General features: G+C 41.7%; 1 protein-coding gene across 3 annotated transcripts in view; it reads right to left on the bottom strand.

The window, feature by feature from the left end:
- Positions 1 to 21,613, bottom strand: part of p4ha1a (prolyl 4-hydroxylase, alpha polypeptide I a) — a 130,949-nt gene that overhangs the window by 53,987 nt on the left and 55,349 nt on the right. For all 3 annotated transcript variants that reach the window (XM_052113074.1, XM_052113072.1, XM_052113073.1), the window contains exons 4-7: positions 15,306 to 15,457; positions 11,252 to 11,389; positions 10,476 to 10,727; positions 10,127 to 10,320 (exon numbers count right to left, since the gene is read on the bottom strand). In XM_052113074.1, coding sequence (XP_051969034.1) covers positions 10,127 to 10,320; positions 10,476 to 10,727; positions 11,252 to 11,389; positions 15,306 to 15,457 — 736 coding nt within the window. The remainder of the gene's footprint in view (positions 1 to 10,126; positions 10,321 to 10,475; positions 10,728 to 11,251; positions 11,390 to 15,305; positions 15,458 to 21,613) is intronic.

Here is a 21,613-nt window from a genome sequence, read left to right as displayed (position 1 = left end):
CGCTGTGCACATCCCTAGCAGGGGTGGAAAGAGTACTGAAAAATCATACTCAAGTAGAAGTACTGGTACTTCCCAAAAAATTTTGTGTGAGTACAGTAAAGGTAGCTGTCCTAAAAACTACTCAAGTAAGAGTAAAAGAGTAGCTCATTTAATAGTACTCATGAGTAATGTTTATTGAGTACTGAGTTGCAAAACCTATGCCCCATTAAAAAGAACACTGTATGCCAACTTTTAAAATACATCACTTATCTATGATAAACACTGTATGAATCTGATTCCAAAAAATAAAAGGGAGACATGATAACAGAAGTGAAAAGATGAAAAAGTTATTTTCAATACACTGATCACCATTTTAAATCATAATGTAAATGGTAAATGGTCTGCACTTATATAGCGCCTTTTTAACCTTTACGGTATTCAAAGCACTTTACACTGTGACTCATTCACCCATTCACACACACATTCATACAACACATGCAAGGCACTAGCCTGCCATTGGGACAGGGTATATACAGCAATTCTTAAGTTAAATTTACTACTTTTTAATACCTTTTTTACTACCTTCAGAATTTTTTTTAAAACCATCACGACACTGAATTGCAAGTGTTAATCAGCGACCTTTCTATTATTTACACAGATTTTGACATATATAACATACAAAAAAGAATAGATTTAGAGACTGATGTTGACAACATATTGCACATATTTATTTCACTTAGTAAATAAAAATAAAACAAACTACATAAAATGTGCAATGGAGAGAATGGATAGTTCCAGCACACTGGCTGGCATTCACTGCAAGTTGATGCATTACAAACTGGCATCTTCTATGAACTGTTGCTGATTCACAAACTGGCATCCACTACATGAACTGGTGAACTATTGTTTGCACTTGTGCTATAGCCCTAATATGAACTTGTGGGCATAAAATCCTATGGAAAGTGCCTTAATTCCATGGCCTTTTCCTCAATAGTTTTGTCCATTTTGACCAATTCCTCTTTTTTCTCCTTGTGTCTCCTTCTAAGTGTGTTTGATTTGGTGATTAGCTGGGCCATTTTTGACCCAGCTTTCCCTCTGCCTCCTCGGCCAATTTGTTGGCATCATTTTCAAGGATGGCACAGACTTCGTCCAGGACTCTGCGTTGCTGCTTGAGCTCCTGTAGTTCGGTCCCTCTGCGGCCTTCCTTTTCTGTGTTTGAGTATCACTCTCCCTCTTTTACGCTCTTGCTCCAGGTAGAGCCTGTACTGGGACCTTGCTGAGGCCACAGAAGCCAGCAGTTCCTTGGTTAAAGGCACCTTGAGGACACCACCACAGCTACTGACATTGTCACAGATTAACCTCAGTGCCTCCAAGGATTCACCTAGAAGGTTACAGGTTTCCACCTCCTTGTTAATGGAGAAGCCCCTCTCCACGGTGGCTTGTCCATGTGAAAGAAGTAAAACGCTCTGGCAGAATCTCAACAGGATCTCAAATAGATCTCAACATTCACAAAGGTTGGTTAAGGAGAAGCATTACTGCATACACATTTGATTTCAATTAATAATTGGTAATTCAGCAATTAAATTATTTAGTGTTTTTTTTCCAACAACAAAACCCGAGCCAAATATTACATTTTTTTATTACATGGCTTGGTAGAATTCCAATTTAGAATGCGGTCTGTTATTTCTTGATAACAGACGCTGCTTAGTATAACAGAGCGTTGCCATGAAAAACCGAGCGTTGCCATGGATGCAGTTCAGAGACGGAACGGACTATTTTCTTTAGCGGAAGCAAAACAATCGTTTTTAAATCAATAAACTCCTTTTTAAATCAATATTTTGAGTCAAATTATTGATTTATTTGGTAGGTAGCCATGTAATAAGCGGGATAATGTATAGCGAGGTGGTCATTATAGCGAATACCACCCCTTCAGGCTGATTAAGATCCCTCCGCTTCGGGCTCCTAGTCATCCTGTCGGGGTGGTAGCATTCGTTATAACAACCGCCTCGCTATACATTATCCCTTACATAACTGTGATAAGTTGTTGAATTTAACAAAATACTAAAAACATAATTTTCTTGTACCTTGAGCTATACCCCACAGGTCAATAAATGCAGGTGGGCCTACATGTTTCATTCAAGTAACTGCAGGACTTTGGCCAATTTTATTATTTTGTGTAACCAACAGTAAATTAGCCAACATCATCCTATAATATACAAAATCTTTGTGAATAAATAACTCTTCAAATGAGTGATCACAGGATAGAGCGTAAGTAGGGCTATATAAAAAATAACTTACCTTTATGTGATGCAACAAATCTTCGGCCCTTCCATGTCCCAAAAACTGAGATCCAAAGTATCTGGATTGGACACGGTCATCCTCCCAGTATCGAACATGGATGTCAAGCTGTTTTTTCTTTGACGCCTGATTGAGGCTCTCATCAAACATCAACACGAATGGCCCAGCCTTGTTGATGCCATCAACAAGCTGTTTTTTGAAGAACGATGCTAATCCAAATCCGATGATGTACCCGGTTTTGTCTTTACCACACGTGAATGACTTCGTGATGTCAGAGTCGGGAAACATTTCTTTAAACAGCTCCGAAATTCCTTCATTGGAGTTCAATGAGTGGTGTTTAACTGCAGTGTTCAGACACCACAGAGCCTCCGCGCGCAGTGTTGGTGTGGCGCCCATGGCCACCCGGAGGTCAGACGTTGCTGGAGCCGTAGCGTTGGCCAGTAGGCCAACAGTGGCACTAATTTGCGGTGGTGGTGGTGGTGGAGGTGCAGCCGCACAGACAGCTGAGATTGGTAGAATTAACTGCTCTCTCCGAGAACGCATTCCATTTTTATGTTTAGTGGATTGCATATGCGACCGAAGTGCGTTAGCTCCCATCCAGTTGACATTGATGTTTTTTTTACACACCGAACAATAAGCCTGCCTGTTATTCCCTACTACAGGCCTGAGCCAGTCCTTAAACGCTGGGTCGTTCACCCAGCTACCAGAAAACTTGCATTTGCCCATGAAGACGACGATGGTTGTCCAGTCGTTGACGATATGCCTTGAAGCAAGTCTTAAATAAAACGTACGCCAGCCACTTCTGTTGAGCGCGCAGTGTTCTGAGATGATGCCGAACGACCACTGAATATGACGTCAGCGTCAAACATAAGTTGAGACGGAGACGAAAGATCTTTGATTATGTGCGGAGATATGCTAAAGCCCATATTTAAACGAAATAACGCGAACGTAGATATAATTTCAATCAGAATTAGGACACCTGATAGTCTGAAAAAAATAATACCTAATTTGGAAAAAATAATACCTCTGAGACCACATTTAACACTTTTAATGGCCTTAAATTTGACACTTTTGATTTATCACTTTTTAAAACCCCGCGGACACCCTGTGGGAGCAACTTGGGGTTCAGTGTCTTGCCCAAAGACACTTCGGCATGTGGAGTCATGTGGGCCACCAACCCTGCGATTAGTGGCCAACCCGCTCTACCAACTGAGCCACAGCCATGTATGTATGAAACAATTATATTAATGTGAAGCGGAGGGGGGCTAGAATGTTGCACGCCCGGTCCCCAATCGGCCTGATGGGGCGCGCAAGGGATAAAGGCGGCCGGTGATGACGGTTCAAGAGAGAGACAATTACGGGCATGTCCGTCGTGTGTGTTTATGTTTGTGCTTTTGGTTTGAGTTTAATTAAAATATTATTATATCGATAAGCCGGTTCTCACCTCCTCCTTGCCCATCGTAACCCCCTAACATTGGTGCTGAAACCCGGGAAGGAGGAGGGATGCCCGTCGCAGAGTCCTCGACACTACAGTCTACCCAGGGGAGCACCGCTACCATCTGCCGGGTGACGGAGTAGCCAGCCCGACCACCCGGATGCGGGGAACGGCCGCCGTCCGCGGGGCGAGTGGGGACTGGATTCCCCGACCTCCTGGAGCGATGGAGCCGCTGCCAGGGGCGGAGGAGTTCACCCGGAGAGGAGCGGCTGTCGTCCGCCGGAGAGTGTGGCATAGTGTTCTAGGACCACGCGACGGTACATCAGAGAACCGGTGAGTGAGTTTTTCTCTCTCTCTCTCACTTTCGCACCGTGTTGGCCTTTTTCTCTCGCCGATTTAGTGTTTTTTTGTTGTTGTTTTCCCCTCCTGTCTCCTCTCAGGTCGAGGAAGGCGGGGACGACCTGACTGGGCGCAAAGCACGCCCCTCCCCAGGGAAAGAGGGGGGTGTAGGTCATGCCGGTGGCACCCCAGCCTGGAGTGTGGAGCGGAGGGGGGCGGGGCCGGGCTAGAATGTCACACGCCCGGTCCCCAATCGGCCTGATGGGGTGCGCGAGGGATAAAGGCGGTTCGAGAGAGAAAGAATTACAGGCATGTCCGTCATGAGTGTGTTTATGTTTGTGCTTTTGGTTTGAGTTTAATTAAAATATTATTTATATTGACAAGCTGGTTCTCGCCTCCTCCTTGCCCATCGTAACCCCCTTATAATTAAAATCAGTTTAAGTGTAGGGTCTAAATTTCCCTTAATGCCAACTGAGAGAGTTATTGTTGTATAGATGTATAACATAGGCTAAATATAGAAAACTACTAAAAAGTTTGATCGAGGACATCTCTATTTTTTCCGATAAACATCTAGATAATTTTATTGCCCAGCCCTATTGATAACATTGCATTAATCTCTCAGAGCAGCCCAATAATCTCAGTGACAGATAGATCACTTAAATTACAGGCTACATTATAGACACATAGAATCAAGTAAGCAGAAATAGTAAATTTACCTCGATATGTTTCTTCAAATTAGAGGCAGGATTAATGCTGATATCTGGCTTGAGCAAGTTAAACTCACATGACATGATCAAGCAATTGGCCTTTTTCACTGCGAAAAGCCCTTCCAGGTGCGGCCGGTTATGTTCAGTGCTTGAGGCATTCTCCACATCCATAACAGATGGCGTCAGATCTGCAGCTACCGTTCAAGTTTTTTTATGTGTGATTTGATTGGATGGGAGTCACGAGACTGCACCTAGCCAATCATGATGATAGATAAAAATAAAATCAGTACAGGGAAGTAGCGAACACAGACAGTGGGAAATTAGCGCAGTAAAAGTACAGTTACAGCACTTAAAATGTACTCAAGAAAAAGTATACAATATTTAAACTACTTAAAAAGTACAGTTATTGGGAAAGTAGTTAATTACAGTAACAAGTGTATTTGTAATTCGTTACTTGACACCCCTAATCCCTAGTATCTTCAGAAGCAATATAATAGGTGTGGGTGAGAAAAAGATTAAAATTAAAGTACATTTTCTTTTAACTCTAACTCTCCACTTTCACTTTTATACAAAGTCACATGTGGTGCATGTTCAGTTTCACTTTCACATCTGAAAGTGAAAGTTAAAGTGTAGATTTAGAGTAAAACAGGATTAAATATTAACCTGTTTTTCACCCACACCTATTATTTCACTTCTGATGATATGAATTTAAACACTGGAGTAATATGGATTATTTAATGTTTTTCTTTATGTGATTTTTGGAGCTACAAATGTCTGAACATCATTCACTTGCATTGAATGGACCTACAGAGCTTGTGTTCTGCTGAAGAAAGAGCATCATACACATCTGGGATGGCATGAGGGTGAGTAAATGATGAGATAATTTAAATTTATGGGTGAACTATCCCTTTAACAAAAATGTAAACGTAGTTAGAAAGATTTCTGTCACCATTACTCAACTTCATGTTGTTCCCATATTAATTTCTCTCATCTGTGTAGCACAAAAGAAGGCAATACATATTCATACAATAAAAGTGAATACTGAGACTAACGTTCCGTCTAACATCTTCTTTTGAATTCCATATAAGAAAAAAAAAATGTCATTGGTTTGCAAAAACATGAAAATGTGAAGTGATGACAGAATTTTTTCATTTTGGGTGAACAATCCCTTTAACTGTCAATGCTCACAAATGTATACTAGACAAAATGCATGTTAATATGAACATGTTATCAGATGAAATCCTAAAACAAGGGGCCTTGTTTCTAAATAAGTTATGATGTTTACTGAAAGATAATAACATATATTAAATAACGATAATAAAGTAATATTTATGAGTGGTGGTGGCGTAGTGGGCTAATGCACACAACTGTTAATCAGAAGGTCGTTGGTTCGATACCCACAGCCACCACCATTGTGTCCTTGAGCAAGGCACTTAACTCCAGTTTGCTCCAGGGGGATTGTCCCTGTAATAAGTGCACTGTAAGTCGCTTTGGATAAAAGCGTCTGCCAAATGCATAAATGTAAATATATTTAGAAAATTGTATAAGCTATATTACAAGTATTAATATTATAGTATTTAGATTAATATTATTATTTATACTATCTATCTATCTATACTATTTATGTAGGCTATATATGGCCTACTTGTATTATTTAACTTGACGAAATCACAAGGCGTATAATATATCTGTATATGCTGTACAAAGGAAGAGAAGTAGGATTGCTGAGAAATACTTAAAATAAAAGTAGTATTGCCATGGCAATACTGGCGACGGCAGCTAAATGTCAGAATAATAGTAGAGAGAATTATTTATTTCAGCTTTTATATTTTTCATCACATTCACAGTGGGTCAGAAATTGACATACACTTTGATAGTTTTTGGTAGCATTGCCTTTATATTGTTTAACTTGAGTCAAACATTTTGGGTAGTCTTCCACAACACTCACAATAAGTTGCTGGACTTTTGGCCCATTCCTCCAGACAGAACTGGTGTAACCGAGTCAGGTTTGTAGGTCTCCTGGCTCGCACATGCTTTTTTAGTTCTGTCCACATATTTTCCATCGGAATGAGGTCAGGGCCACTCCAATATCTTGACTTTGCACTCCTTATGCCATTTTTCCAAATTTTGGAGGTATGCTTGGGGTCATTGTCCATTTGGAAGACTCATTTGCGACTGAGCTTTAACTTCCTGGCTGATGATTGAGATGTTGCTTCAACAAATCCACATAATTTTCCTTCCTAATGATGCTATCTATTTTGTGAAGTGCACCAGTCTCTCCTGCAGCAAAGCACCCCCACGCTTTACATTTGGGATGGTGTTCTTCTTCGTTCCTTTTTACTCCAAACATAACAATGGTCATTATGGCCAAACAGTTAAATTTTTGTTTCATCAAAATGACCAGAGGACATTTCTCCAAATAGAAAGATCTTTGTACCCATGTGCACATAAAAACTGTAGTCTGGCTTTTTTATGGCAGTTTTGGGGCAGTGGATTCTTCCTGGTTGAGCAGCCTTTCATGTTATGTTGATATAAATCTTGTTTTACTGTGGATAAAGATACTTGTCTACCTGTTTCATCCAGCATTCTCACAAGGTCCTTTGCTGTTGTTCAGGGATTAATTTACACTTTTCGCACCAAACAACATTCATCTCTAGGAGACAGAATGCGTCTCCTTCCTGAACGGTATGACGGCTGCGGTGTCCCATGTGTTTATACTTGCGTATTATTGTTTGAATTTGAATGTGGTAACTTCAGGCATTCAGAAATTGCTCCTAAGGATGAACCAGAATAGTGGAGGTTCACAATTATTTTGCTGATTTCTTTTGATTTTCCCATGATGTCGAGCAAAGAGGCACTGAGATTGAAGGTAGGCCTTAAAATAAATCCACAGGTACACCGCCAATTGACTAAATAAGCCTTTCAGAAGCTAATTGGCTAATTGCCTAAAGGCTTGACATAATTTTCTGGAATTTTCCAAGCTGCTTAAAGGCACAGTTAACTTAGTGTATGTAAACTTCTGACCCACTGGAATTGTGATATAGTTGATTAAAAGTGAAACAATCTGTCTGTAAACAACTGTTGAAAATTATTCATGTCATGCACAAAGCAAATGTCCTAAACTACTTGCCAAAATGAAACTTTGCTAATATTATAGCAAAGGTGTGGTTAAAAAACGTGTTTTAATGACTTAAGTATATGTAAACTTCTTACTACAAATGTATGTCTGTGTGTGTATATATGTATATTAGGGCTGTCAATCAATTACAATTTTAAATCGAATTAATTACATGGTGTCCCGATTAATTAATTGCGATTAATCGCATATACAAATATTTGCTGAGAAAGCCCCTCATATAACAATAATTCAATATATAAAGATTATACATTTTTATATCTATATATATATATATATATATATATATATATATATATATATATATATATACACAGTTATCTTTAAATATTAAAAAATTATATATATATATATATATATATATATATATATATATATATATATATATATATATATATATATATATATATATATATATAAAATAAAAAATATTCAGATAATTAAAATGCATTACATTCTTGTAGCAGAAGAGTTAATCATTGATAAGACAATACAAAAAGCGGCTTTAGAATACAATGTATTGTTTACTACCATATTATTGATCATAAGTCAATCAATGGCATACAGTTCACAGCAATCCATTTCACAAGTGAATTTGTCAATCAGTTGGAGATTTATTATGAGGGCTTGTTTAAGAGCCCGTCAATCTACACCTGCGTCAGACATGCTTGTGTAGCGTCTCGGATGCGTCGCATCATAAACATACAATTTTTAGTTCACTGTTTCCATGTTAAATACAGTTTAATACTCAATCTTTAAACACATCTTGAGATCCCTTAGTTCGCATTTGCGCTCCTTCAAGTGTTTTAAATGCAAGAATGTAACATATGTTTGCATTGTTCTTCCTACTGAAGAGTTTTATTCACTGTATAAACTGTGCTTGCTCATCCAGCTGAAATTTCACTTACTGCCCTCTGGAGTAAACAGGTGGTACTACAAGCTTGCATTTCTCAGGAATCTTCCTTATTAAGGTGCGATTAATTGCGTTTGCGTTTTTTTTACGCGTTATTTTTTTGTCAAATTAATCGCACTGAATTAACACATTAAATCGACAGCCCTAATATATATATATATATGTCAATATTTAAGTTAGAGTAGAAAGTATAGAAACCAGGACATCGTTCCATCTTAGACAATGTTCAGCAATAGTGGAACCACAAAACATTTAGTAATTTTTTAAAGAATTTAGAATTTAGCCAAATATACAGGCAAAAGAATTGGCCACCTCACACAAGGTCATTATGAAATGTATAATAAAATTAAGGATTTTTTGATAAAACACAATTTTCAGTAGGCCCAATATTTTTAAGGCAATTTTGCCAACAACACATCAACAATGGTGGTAATGGCCTTCAACATGTATCCAGTTGTCTTTTGAATGCTGCTGTATGATGTTACTTCTGGTCCTTGAACAATTTTCAAAAATAAAAGTCTCAAAGACTTTTCTTGTCAGTCACCCCACATGATGATTCATAAAACGGTCATTATCAGACAACATTCATTTATGTATTATGATGGAAATAACAATGCAAATTAATTGAAGATCTGCTTAGTGATTAATGTTAGGGAACATTTATGGAAATATGATAACATTAAAGATATATTTTGTGTGTTTGTGTGTGTGTGTGTGTGTGTGTGTGATTTTAAATAGGTTTTGAAAAGAGAAAAGGTATAGGTGGACTTTTGGATTTCTAAAGTGGAAAAAATTGCCTATACCTAAAAAGCATGAAAAAGTTAAAAGTAGTTACATACTGTATATTTTAAAGGTAAAATTCATTTAGATGCTTTTTTTAAAAGTACAGATGGACAAAATAAGGGTTGTGTTTACACTTGGCATTAACATGCAACCTGTATCAGGATGTTGTCCATATACGCATTTAAAAGAGTGTAAACGCGTTTGTGACCGGAATGAGTTCAGATCTGCTTGTCCTGAAGCCGAGGTAATTGGGCACGCTTTTTGATCAGATATCAATGTAATCTAAACACAATCTAGCCATCATATCTGCATTCACAGATTGACATCACACAAACCCCACCCACTATCATTATGACCGCTCCTCTCTCCAAGGGCTTATGGCATGCTAATTTTTATCTGGGTATTTCTCCCATTTGTAAGTGTTCTGTTGCTCCCTGTTGAAATTTTAAACAGGGCCTAATTCATGCTCAATGTGCAGCTTGAAATTCCAGTACAGATTTACTCTTATGCAACTATTGCAGTATTAACATATTTACCATTCTGAGTCCCTCTCCTCTGCACAGCTGCTCATACTTCCTTTTCTCAGGCAGATATTCTTTTCTCTCAGAGTCCTTCTGTTGCTTATTCTTGCTCTCCTCTTTAGCGCTCTGCTCTCTCTCAGCCTTCTTCTGTTTGGCGAGCTGATAGTCAAAGTACTTCAAGTTCCCAAGGGCCCTCTGGTGCTCAGGATCTATATAGCAGAGATGAGTGCTTTAGCTAAACCTTTCCAACATGTATGGAACCATTTGTACAGTAAATTGTCTCTATATGAACCAATCAGAGATGGCTCAGAAACAACAGGTAGGCTAACAATTCATTTAGTGGTTGGGAGCTCAACAAACTAACCCATAGTAAGCAGTCTCATGGTATAGTCAAGAGCTCTCTCCAGCTCCCCTTGCTGGTACACTGAGTAGCTGAGGTAGTCCAGCACTGTCACAATCTTGATGCTGGATTCTTCTTCCTCATTCAGTTGTTTGAGAGCCTGTTCCATCCACAGCTCTGTGTGGTAGTAGTCTGCTTCAGAGTAGGCAATTTTTCCCAACTCATAACAATCCTCTACTGTCAGAGTGCTCTTAAATGGCAAGCCTGTCGTGAGGCCTGTAAGTCAACATTCACACAGAGGGTAGAGCTAAAACATATACTGTACATAGACATATAGACATAGTGAACTTGTAAAGCAAGAGTTTTAAAACATTGACATAGACCAGATGCTGTTTGCAATATGAAATAACTGTCTTTAATATGGTCATTGAACTAAAATCGAAAGAAACTATATACTTTTATTAACTACAACTGAGAATTTTCTCGTACCTTTTTTCATCCCAGTATAGTAGTATGCTAGATTAACTGTATAAACCTAAAGAGAAACATTTTTAACTCAATTCACATTTATAAATTTTGCATTTTTTCACTATAAATACTGTCCCAAAGCATCTTGATAAGGAGGTCAATAAAATAAAATTAAAACTTCATAAATTCCAACTAGTGTTTGAAAAGTAGACTTAAACTGAAAATATCAAAATAATGAAAGATTAATAACCCAAACAAAATTTGCCATGCACCTCCTTAGAACCCCCTTATGACCAAAACCATTGCTGTAAAGTATCTAGATCTCATCTTACCAGGCAGGTCTCCAGAGGAGATGGTCTGTGTGTCCAGTTTGTAAGTATCCTGTAGTCGGAGGAGAGCTTTGGCCGCACCCGTCTGGTCCTCATCATTAGGGAAATACTGACGCTGAATGGTCAAATTTGAGATGAAGCCTAGAGAAAAATGTAAATAAATATGTATCATATCTGTTCCTTGTTTTGAGAAGAACTTCCTAAAGTCAGCATTAAACACCTTTTAAAACACATTTTACTTACGCAATATGACATATTTCTGAGGCCACAACCACAGAACATAAATGCGTTGATTTCTCATCCACACTAGAACTTCTTTTTACTGAACTGAAACTGCCCAGTTTCAAAACATTTTCTTTTGAAAACAATGATGTTAGAAAACTGTTTTCAAAAATGTTTTCAAACAAAAATGGATAAGTTAAGTCAATTTTATTTTTTATAAAATTTTATAGTCATTTTATAAAACAGCATTATCTATTCCATCTGACAGGGCCAGAGTTTGCCCTGCCAGAGTACTCCTCACCACACGCAAAATTTCCTTAGATTGCCAACAGAGAGGAGAAAACTTCCCTCCTCCTCCTTCTCCCATGATCAATGTTCCCATTGGCTCCCCATCAGGGAGATTTCCAAGGGATCCGGCGGAACTTTATAACTGGCTGTTATACTTGAACCGTCCTCTGCTACCAGTGTTATTCAAAATAAACACTATGTTTATTTAGTTAATTCTCTTTATTTAGTCCACAGGTAGGTTTCACTTAACCACCATCACCGTTCTTCTCACTGCACAACATACGGCACGATGTGCAGTATTCAATAGTATATAAGCACCGTATTCTATAGTGTATAAGCACCTTATGCCGAGGTGAAAAGTGTGGAGGAGAAATAACATGTTAACAGCAGTATCTGGATGGATGTTGAACTTTTAATTGTTTGGCAAAGTTGTTTAGCTGTAATGCTTGGATTTGTTTTCTGATAGGGCTGTTGAAGCTTCTACTGGTTGTCATGCTTTATTTCATTTTTTTATTTGACAGGGACAATACAGAATATTGTTGCTACAAAAGTGTTGAGTTTTAAGCAGCATACAGGTGAAACTCGAAAAATTAGAATATCGTGCAAAAGTTCATTAATTTCAGTAATTCAACTTAAAAGGTGAAACTAATATATAATATAGACTCATTACAAGCAAAGTAAGATATTTCAAGCCTTTATTTGATATAATTTTTATGATTATGGCTTACAGCTTATGAAAACCCCAAATTCAGAATCTCAGAAAATTAGAATATTACATGAAATCAATAAAAAAAGGATTTTAAATACAGAAATGTCGGCCCTCTGAAAAGTATAATCATGCATATGTACTCAGTACTTGGTTTGGGCCCCTTTTGCATTAATTACTGCCTCGATGCGACGTGGCATGGATGCTATCAGCCTGTGGCACTGCTGAGCTGTTATGGAAGACCAAGATGCTTCAATAGCGGCCTTCAGCTCTTCTGCATTGTTTGGTCTCATGTCTCTCATCTTTCTCTTGGCAATGCCCCATAGATTCTCTATGGGGTTCAGGTCAGGCGAGTTTGCTGGCCAATCAAGCACAGTAATACCATGGTCATTGAACCAGGTTTTGGTACTTTTGGCAGTGTGGGCAGGTGCCAAGTCCTGCTGGAAAATGAAGTCAGCATCTCCATAAAGCTTGTCTGCTGAAGGAAGCATGAAGTGCTCTAAATTGTCCCGGTAGACGGCTGCGTTGATTCTGGACTTAATAAAGCACAGTGGACCAACACCAGCCGATGACATGGCTCCCCAAACCAACACAGACTGTGGAAACTTCACACTGGACTTCAAGCATCTTGGATTGTGTGCCTCTCCATTCTTCCTCCAGACTCTGGGACCTTGGTTTCCAAATGAGATGCAAAATTTGCTCTCATCAGAAAAGAGGACTTTGGACCACTGAGCAACAGACCAGTTCTTTTTTCTTTAGCCCAGGTAAGACGTTTGACATTTGAAGCCCATGTCCAGGACCCGTCTGTGTGTGGTGGCTCTTGATGCAGTAACTCCAGCCTCAGTCCACTCCTTGTGAAGCTCCCCACACATTTGAATGGCCTTTTCCTGACAATCCTCTCCAGGCTACGGTCATCCCTGCTGATTGTGCACCTTTTTCTTCCACACTTTTCCCTTCCACTTAACTTTCTATTAATGTGCTTTGATACAGCACTTTGAGAACATCCAACTTCTTTTGCAATTACCTTTTGAGGCTTTCCCTCCTTGTGGAGGGTGTCAATGACGGTTTTCTGCACAACTGTCAGGTCAGCAGTCTTCCCCATGATTGTGAATTCAACTTAACCAGACTGAGAGACCATTTAAAGGCTCAGGAACCCTTTGCAGGTGTTTAGCTGATTAGAGTGTGACACTTTGAGCCTACAATACTGAACCTTTTCACAATATTCTAATTTTCTGAGATTCTGAATTTGGGGTTTTCATAAGCTGTAAGCCATAATCATCAAAATTATATCAAATAAAGGCTTGAAATATCTTACTTTGCTTGTAATGAGTCTATATAATATATTAGTTTCACCTTTTAAGTTGAATTACTGAAATTAATGAACTTTTGCACGATATTCTAATTTTTCAAGTTTCACCTGTATAATCTCTGTATACAGGCTTTTAGCTAGCAGCTAATTTGCAGCATTGAACATAACTCAAGGGATATTGTGTTTACTATGCGTTTAATAGGCTATGATTTCCAGTGAAGTTACTGTAACAATGTGAGGAGGAGGAGGCCGGGGCCGGGCCATGACTATGCACACCCGGCCCCCAATTGGAATAATCAGTTGAGGATATGGATAAGTGCAGTGATGCAGCAGTTCGAGATAGAGAGCCACATGCAGCTGCCGTGTGTGCGTTTGTGTTGTGTTTTTTTGTTTCATTAAAATATTATTTTTTCCCGCTGCCTCCTTTCCCATTTTTAACCTTGTTACAAACATGTTCACTTATATTCATGACTTCTGAGTATTTTATAATATTACTGTAGCTTCAAGTTTCCAGAAGTGTGTCTGTTTTCTCATTTCTTTTACCCTAGTTACAGAAATGCAAGCTGCTGTCACTTTCCATTGCCCTTTTAGCAGATAGTCTGTTTACATTACATTAAAAGTACATGGTACTACAAGGCAGATTCCTGGGATTGGTATGCCAATCTCAAGTTATTCATAATGCACCAATTTCATATTACACAGTATGTAATCTGTTTAGTGTGTAACCATATTTCTATTATGAATTTACAGCCAAAGAAACAATTAAGGAAACAGTTTATTATTGTAATTGTTTTATTGCATATTTCTGCACAATAAGTACTGTATATTTAATCCCCATCATTATTAAATCCACTTTTTGTGTTTTTAGTTTAGTTGTATTGTGTGCAGTGCATACACCTACTATTGTAGTAATACAGTTTACATGCATTGTCCGCAGGCCATAGATTGTATATAAAAATAAAGTGCCACAAATTGAAATCATTTTAGCCATATCACAAGTTTAATCTCTTAAATTTGAGATGTGTAGTACAATACTAAAAGTAGTGTGTGGTGGATAAAATACTTGAATAATTATATAAAAATATGTAAATAAGAGTGTTGTTTGTCTTCCTCAAGCAAGTAATATTTCAGTTACAAAATGTTCTTTGAATACAATAATATCATCGTGAAAATAGGACGTCATGACTCCGGCTCTGTAGATGAACATGTTCGAGTGATGATCACAGACAGGCAATTTCCTGGTAACCTCAAACCATGAGATTCATCCATGTAGAAGTGCAGTGCCAAACCACACAAATGATGTAAAATGTTACTTGCAATTTTAGTTTTTAATCACAGATGTGGCTAGAGAGCCAAAGTGCTTTAACTGAAAGTCCTGAGAACTATACTTTAATAATTGACATGCCGTCAACTTGTAGTCATTATTTTTAAATACATATGTGCATCAATTGCAATTGTTTAATCAATAGACTTTGATGCACATGATTTCACACAATGCTATTGTTATGGTGTTGCAATATAGTAATACTAACCATCAGACATGTCTTTGAGAACAAGGTCTTCAACTTCACTCCACTCTTTGTTGAGTCTCTTCATCAGTTTAAAGGCATTGACAGGGTGACCCAAAAACCCCTCTGGGTCCTGAGTGGCTGTGGTTGTTAGAGCATCCAGCTTTTCAGCCCACCTAACAACACACACATACACATATTATAATATATGCTATATACAGTATATACAGTGTGTGTGTATATATATATATATATATATATATATTATATATATATATTATATATATATATATATATAATTTTTTTAAACCACCTGCCTAATGGTAAATGGTCTGCACTTAAATAGCACTTTTTTTAACCTTAGTGGTTTTCAAAGTGCTTTACACTGTGAACAAATTCACCCATTCACACACACACACTCACAAACCAAAGACGGCACTGTGTAGGTCCCCTGACACCAAATCAGCCCCAACCCGCATCTTAGAACAGCATTCTGAGATGCTATTCTTCTCACCACAATTGTACAGAGCAGTTATCTGTGTTACTGTAGACTTTGTCAATTTGAACCAGTCTTGCCATTCTCTGCTGACCTCTCTCATCAACAAGACGTTTCCATCCGCAGAACTGTCGTTCACTGGATGTTTTTTGTTTTTGCATTCAGAGTAAATTCTAGAGACACAGGAGAGAAAATCACAGGAGATCAGCAGTTACAGAAATACTCAAACCAGCCCAGATGGCACCAACAATCATCTATCGTGTGGGAGCAGTCCATAAAATCATGCAGATACGGGTCAGGAGCTTCAGTTAATGTTCACATCAACCATCAGAATGGGGAAAATTTTGATCTCAGTGATTACTCCATGGCATGATTGTTGGTGCCATATGTGCTGGTATGAGTATTTCTGTAACTGCTGATCTCCAGGGATTTTCACGCACAATAGTCTCTAGAATTTTCTCTGAATGGTGCCAAAATATACAGTGAGTGGCAGTTCTGTGGACGGAAATGCCCTGTTAAAGAGAGGTCAACAGAAAATGGACAGACTGGTTCAAACTGACATAGTCTACGTTAACTCAGATAACCGCTCTGTACAATCCCAGAATACTATTTTGCGCTGTTTTGGCAGCACGACAGGGACCTACACAATATTAGGCAGGTGGTTTTAATGTTGGATTAAAAATACCTGAATCTTTTAACATTTATGGAAGAAATAACTTCCTACTGGTTTGTACAGTATTACAAAAGTGAGTACACCCCTCACATTTTTGTAAATATTTGATTATATCTTTTCATGTAACAACACTGAAGAAATGACACTTGGCTACAATGTAAAGTAGTGAGTGTACAGCTTGTATAACAGTGTCAATTTGCTGTCCCCTCAAAATAACTCAACACACAGCCATTAATGTCTAAACCCCTGGCAACAAAAGTGATTACACCCCTAAGTGAAAATGTCCAAATTGGGCCCAATTAGCCATTTTCCCTCCCCGGTATCATGTGACTCGTTAGCGTTACAAGGTCTCAGGTGTGAAAGGGGAGCAGGTGTGTTAAATGTGGTGTCTTCGCTCTCACACTCCCTCATACTGGTCACTGGAAGTTCAACATGGCACCTCATGGCAAAGAACTCTCTGAGGATCTGAAAAAAAGAATTGTTGCTCTACATAAAGATGGCCTAGGCCAGGGGTCACCAACACGGTGCTCGCGGGCACCAGGTCGCCCCCAAAGACCACATGAGTCGCCCGCAGGCCTGTTCTAAAAATAGCACAACTCAGCTGCGTATAAAATTTTATTTTATTTTGTTGCTATTCTTTTTTTTAATCACACTTGCATTTATATAGATTTAAAAAATGACAATATCTTAAAAATATGTTTCTTATACATGAAGTTTAGATAAGTTTAGGTGAACTCTGACGTACTCCAGTTCGAAGGTCAGTATTGCGCGTGTGACAATACAGTGCTCGTGGAGAGTAAGCTAGCGGGCGCAGCGAAGATTGGCGTTGAACGCAGTTTCTTACCCCAAAAACATGGCAGAAAAAAGAAAACGTATCACTTTCACAACGAATGGGAGTCGGAGTTCTTTTTACGACTGTGAAAGAAACCTGCGTGTGTCTTATATGCGGTGCGACTGTGGCAACGGCAAAGCGGCACAATGTGGAGAGACACTTTACTACGAATCACAAAAACTACAAAGCTAACTACCCACCGGGAAGCGCACTACGGGCAGAAAAAGCCCTTGAGCAAAAGGCCATTGGAGGAGATGGCAGCTGAATATGGTGACCTGCTACTACACACAGAAATCAGATGGCTCAGCAGAGAACGAGTTTTACTTCGTTTTTTTTTAACATTTGGGTGAAATCAAAGAGTTCATGCAGTCCAAAGGCGAAGACGTCTCACTGCTAGAGGACACAGAGTGGACACTTGACCTTGCATTTTTGACGGACATTACTGGGAAACTAAACCACTTGAACTGCGAGCTGCAAGGTAAAGGCAAGACTGTTGTTAATATGATAAGTGCTTTAAATGCATTTAAAGCCAAAATTAACATTTTCTCTGTGGATATACAGAGAAAAAAGGTGCTGCACTTTCCCTCTGTGCAGTCAGTGCTGAAAGACAATGCTTCTGCATCTGATACATTTGACAAAGTTGCAGACAAGTACTATGAAGTCATAAACAGACTTGGGCAAGAGTTTGAGAATAGGTTTTGTGACCTTGATCAGCTTGAGCCATGTGTATCATTAATTTCCAATCCTTTCATGAATGTGGACACAACAAGCTTTGCTGAGCAACTAAGTACAACTTTCAACTTGGATGCAGGACAGGTGGAGATTGAAATCATAACATTGCAAAATGACCTCCACCTCAAAGCCTACCAGGCTGCACCAAACTTTTGGTGCCTTGTTGACACAGAGAAATACAGTGGTGTGTGTACAGCAGCTATGAAGGTTGCCAGCCTGTTTGGTTCTACCTATCTATGTGAATCAGCATTTTCTGACATGAACTTCATCAAGAACAAACACAGAACACGCCTCACTGATGCACATCTGAAAGAGTTATTCTCAGTTGCAGTGTCAAGTTACACACCAGCTTACAATACAATAGTAAACGTTTGGTTACGTATGTAACCTCCGTTCCCCGAGGGAGGGAACGACACTTTGTGTCGGAGAAGTGAAACTAGGGGTCTCTCTTGAGCGCCGATATCCACCTCTGATCTATGAAAAAAGGCCAATGAGAGTTGGCAGCCGGTATTTGCATGTCCCGCCCCCGGACATACGGGTATTTAAGCGGCGCAAATACGGGAGTTCATTCAGGATTTTTCTGAGGAGCCGGAAATGGTCCGGCCACAACAGTGGCTCGGTTCAGCGACATGGCGGAGGAAAGACACAACGCGTCGTTCCCTCCCTCGGGGAACGGAGGTTACATACGTAACCAAACGTTCCCCTTCTGTTGCTCTCTCCACGTTGTGGCGGAGAAGCGACACTAGGGGACCCATTCCAATCTTGCCATGCGCTGAACCGTGTACGTGAACCGCCGATACAGAGGCGGGCAGGGATTTCATCCAGTGCCGCGCGATCGTCTGTACCTGGCTGCACGCACTCTTCCCCAATGCCCCATAAGAACATCGGAATCCTTCTAGTTACCCTGAGAGGGGAACAAGGCGATGTTTGCCAACATGGGAACGGGCCAGCCTGGCTGGGCCTCTTTTCTCTCTATGTTTCTCGCATAGAGCAATCATGGCCGGGGCCCTTACACGCATATAGGGAAGGGGGTCTTACCCAGACCCTGCGGAGACCACACCTGCCCTTTTTCTTGGGGAGGAAAAGTGGTAGACACGTCACACGGCCCTCTTAGGGCTCGTGTGGAAAGTATGGTGCGGTGGTAGATCCAGCCTCGAAAGGGGGGAGTTGCTACAGCACGGCGACCAGAGCAGCTGTAACTGCCTAAGGGGGACACGGGGGTCCGCTCATAAGGGGACAGAACCGTGGAATTTACACACAGGGGGAGTCCGAGAAGGAGGCCTTACCTGTGGAGCACCTATACCAGTACAGGGTAGCCATCAGGGTACCCGCAGTGGCCTGGGTCGGCAAGTTCCTCCGCTGAACCGCGGACCCAGAGGGCTGGGGAGGAATCGACCAGGGTCCCGACTCGGAGTGGGGCGCTCCTGGGAAGAAGGCGCACTACTTTACCTTGACGTCAGGAAAAGGGCGCTGGGCGCAAGCGATCCACCCGGCCGGTCGGTCTATGTGTTACCGAGTTCTACGGGCTCGGACCTGACAAAACACGAGACGCAACCGACTCAACGCGGAGGTTGTAAAACCTCGCGAAGGTGTTGGGTGTTGCCCAACCCGCGGCTCTACAGATGTCTGCTAGGGAGGTGCAGTCCAGGTAAATGCGCAGAGTGCGCACTGGACATAGCAACGAAAGGGCTGGGTCTGCCTCCTCCTGGGGCAGGGCTTGCAGGTTCACTACCTGATCTCGGAAGGGTGTGGTAGGAACCTTGGGCACCTAGCCCGGTCGCGGTCTTAGGATCACAGACGTATCCGCCGGACCGAACTCCAGGCAAGTGTCGCTGACAGAGAACGCTTGCAGGTCCCCGACCCTCTTGATAGAGGCGAGCGCGATCAGCAGGGCCGTCTTAAGAGAGAGGGCCCTGAGTCCAATTGATTCAAGCGGCTCAAAGGGAGGTCTCTGGAGTCCTGCCAAGACTACCGAGAGATCCCAGGAGGGAACTAGGCCTGGCCGGGAGGGATTCAACCTCCGAGCGCTCTCAGGAACCTGAGGATCAAGTCGTGCTTACCCAAAGACTTGCCGTCTACAGGATCATGGTGGGCGGCAATGGCGGCAACATACACCTTGAGGGTGGACGGGGACAGCCTCCTGTCCAGCCTCTCCTGTAGGAACAGGAGCACTGACTTGATCGCGCATCTCTGCGGGTCTTCAGTTCGGGAAGAACACCAATCTGCGAACAAGCGCCACTTTAGGGCGTAAAGGTGCCTGTAGAGGGGGCTCTGGCTTGGTTGATTGTATTCACAACGGTCGCCGGTAAGCCGGCTAGCTCTTCCGCATCCCGTCCAGGGACCGGACCCAGAGTCTGGGCGCGGGTGCCAGAGCGTGCCCCGTCCCTGAGAGAGGAGGTTCTTTCTCAGGGGAATTCGCCAGGGAGGAGCTGTCGCGAGAAGTCTGAGTTCTGAGAACCAAGTCCGAGTGGGCCAGTAGAAGGCCACTAACGTGACTTGCTCCTCGTCCTCCCTGACCTTGCACAGCACCGGTGCAAGAAGGCTCACTGGGGGAAATGCGACTTGAGTCGCTGCTGGCTCCATAGGAGACGGCGGGCGAGTTGTGACATGTGGCGGGAGCGTACGCCGCCTTGGCGATTTATGTACGCCACCACCGTGGTGCTGTCCGATCTCTCGAGGACATGTTTGTCCTGAACTAACGGGAGGAACTTCCTGAGAGCAAGAAGGATGGTCAGCAACTCCAGGCAATTGATGTGCCAACGCAGCGGGGCCCTTTTCCAACGGCCCGCTGCTGCGTGCCCGCTGCACACGGCACCCCACCCGGACCGGGAGGCATCGGTTGTGACCAGAACGCGTCGGGACACCTGCTGAAGGGGCACTCCTGCCCGTAAAAAGCAGTGGTCTGTCCAGGGTCGGGGTGTTTTGAGGCAGGCGGGGGTGATCCTTACCCGATGCGTGCCGTGGTGCCATGCTTGTCTCGGGACTCGAGTCTGGAGCCAGTGCTGGAGTGGTCTCATATGCATTAACCCCAGCGGTGCGACCGCCGCGGAGGACACCATATGCCCCAGGAGCCTCTGGAAAAGTTTTAGAGGGACCACTGTGCCTGGCTTGAAGGAAGCGAGGCAGTCCAGCACCGACTGAGCACGCTCGCTCGTGAGACGTGCTGTCATTGAGACTGAGTCTAACTCCAACCCGAGAAAAGAGATGCCCTGAACCGGAGTGAGCTTGCTCTTTTCCCAGTTGACCTGAAGCCCCAAGTGGCTGAGGTGCCGGAGCACCTGGTCTCTGTGGGAATGCGGATGCCGGCTACTCGTAGCGGGGCAAGGGCCACCTCTGCGACCTTCGTGAAGACACGAGGGGACAGAGACAGGCCGAAGGGGAGGACTTTGTACTGAAACGCCTGGCCGTCGAACGCGAACCATAAGAAGGGTCGGTGTCGTGGCAGAATTGAGACATGGAAGTACGCGTCCTTCAGGTCTACCGCTGCGAACCAATCTAGATGCTGAACACCAGCCAGAATATTTCTCTGCGTGAGCATTTTGAACTGGAGTTTTAACAAGGCCCGATTGAAAACTCGCAGGTCCAGGATTGGTCGTAAG

This window comes from Xyrauchen texanus, chromosome 40, assembly GCF_025860055.1.
Source record: "Xyrauchen texanus isolate HMW12.3.18 chromosome 40, RBS_HiC_50CHRs, whole genome shotgun sequence".
NCBI lineage: Eukaryota > Metazoa > Chordata > Actinopteri > Cypriniformes > Catostomidae > Xyrauchen > Xyrauchen texanus.
Note: the sequence above shows the minus strand (reverse complement) of the source record. Positions and strands in the feature narration are given on the sequence as shown.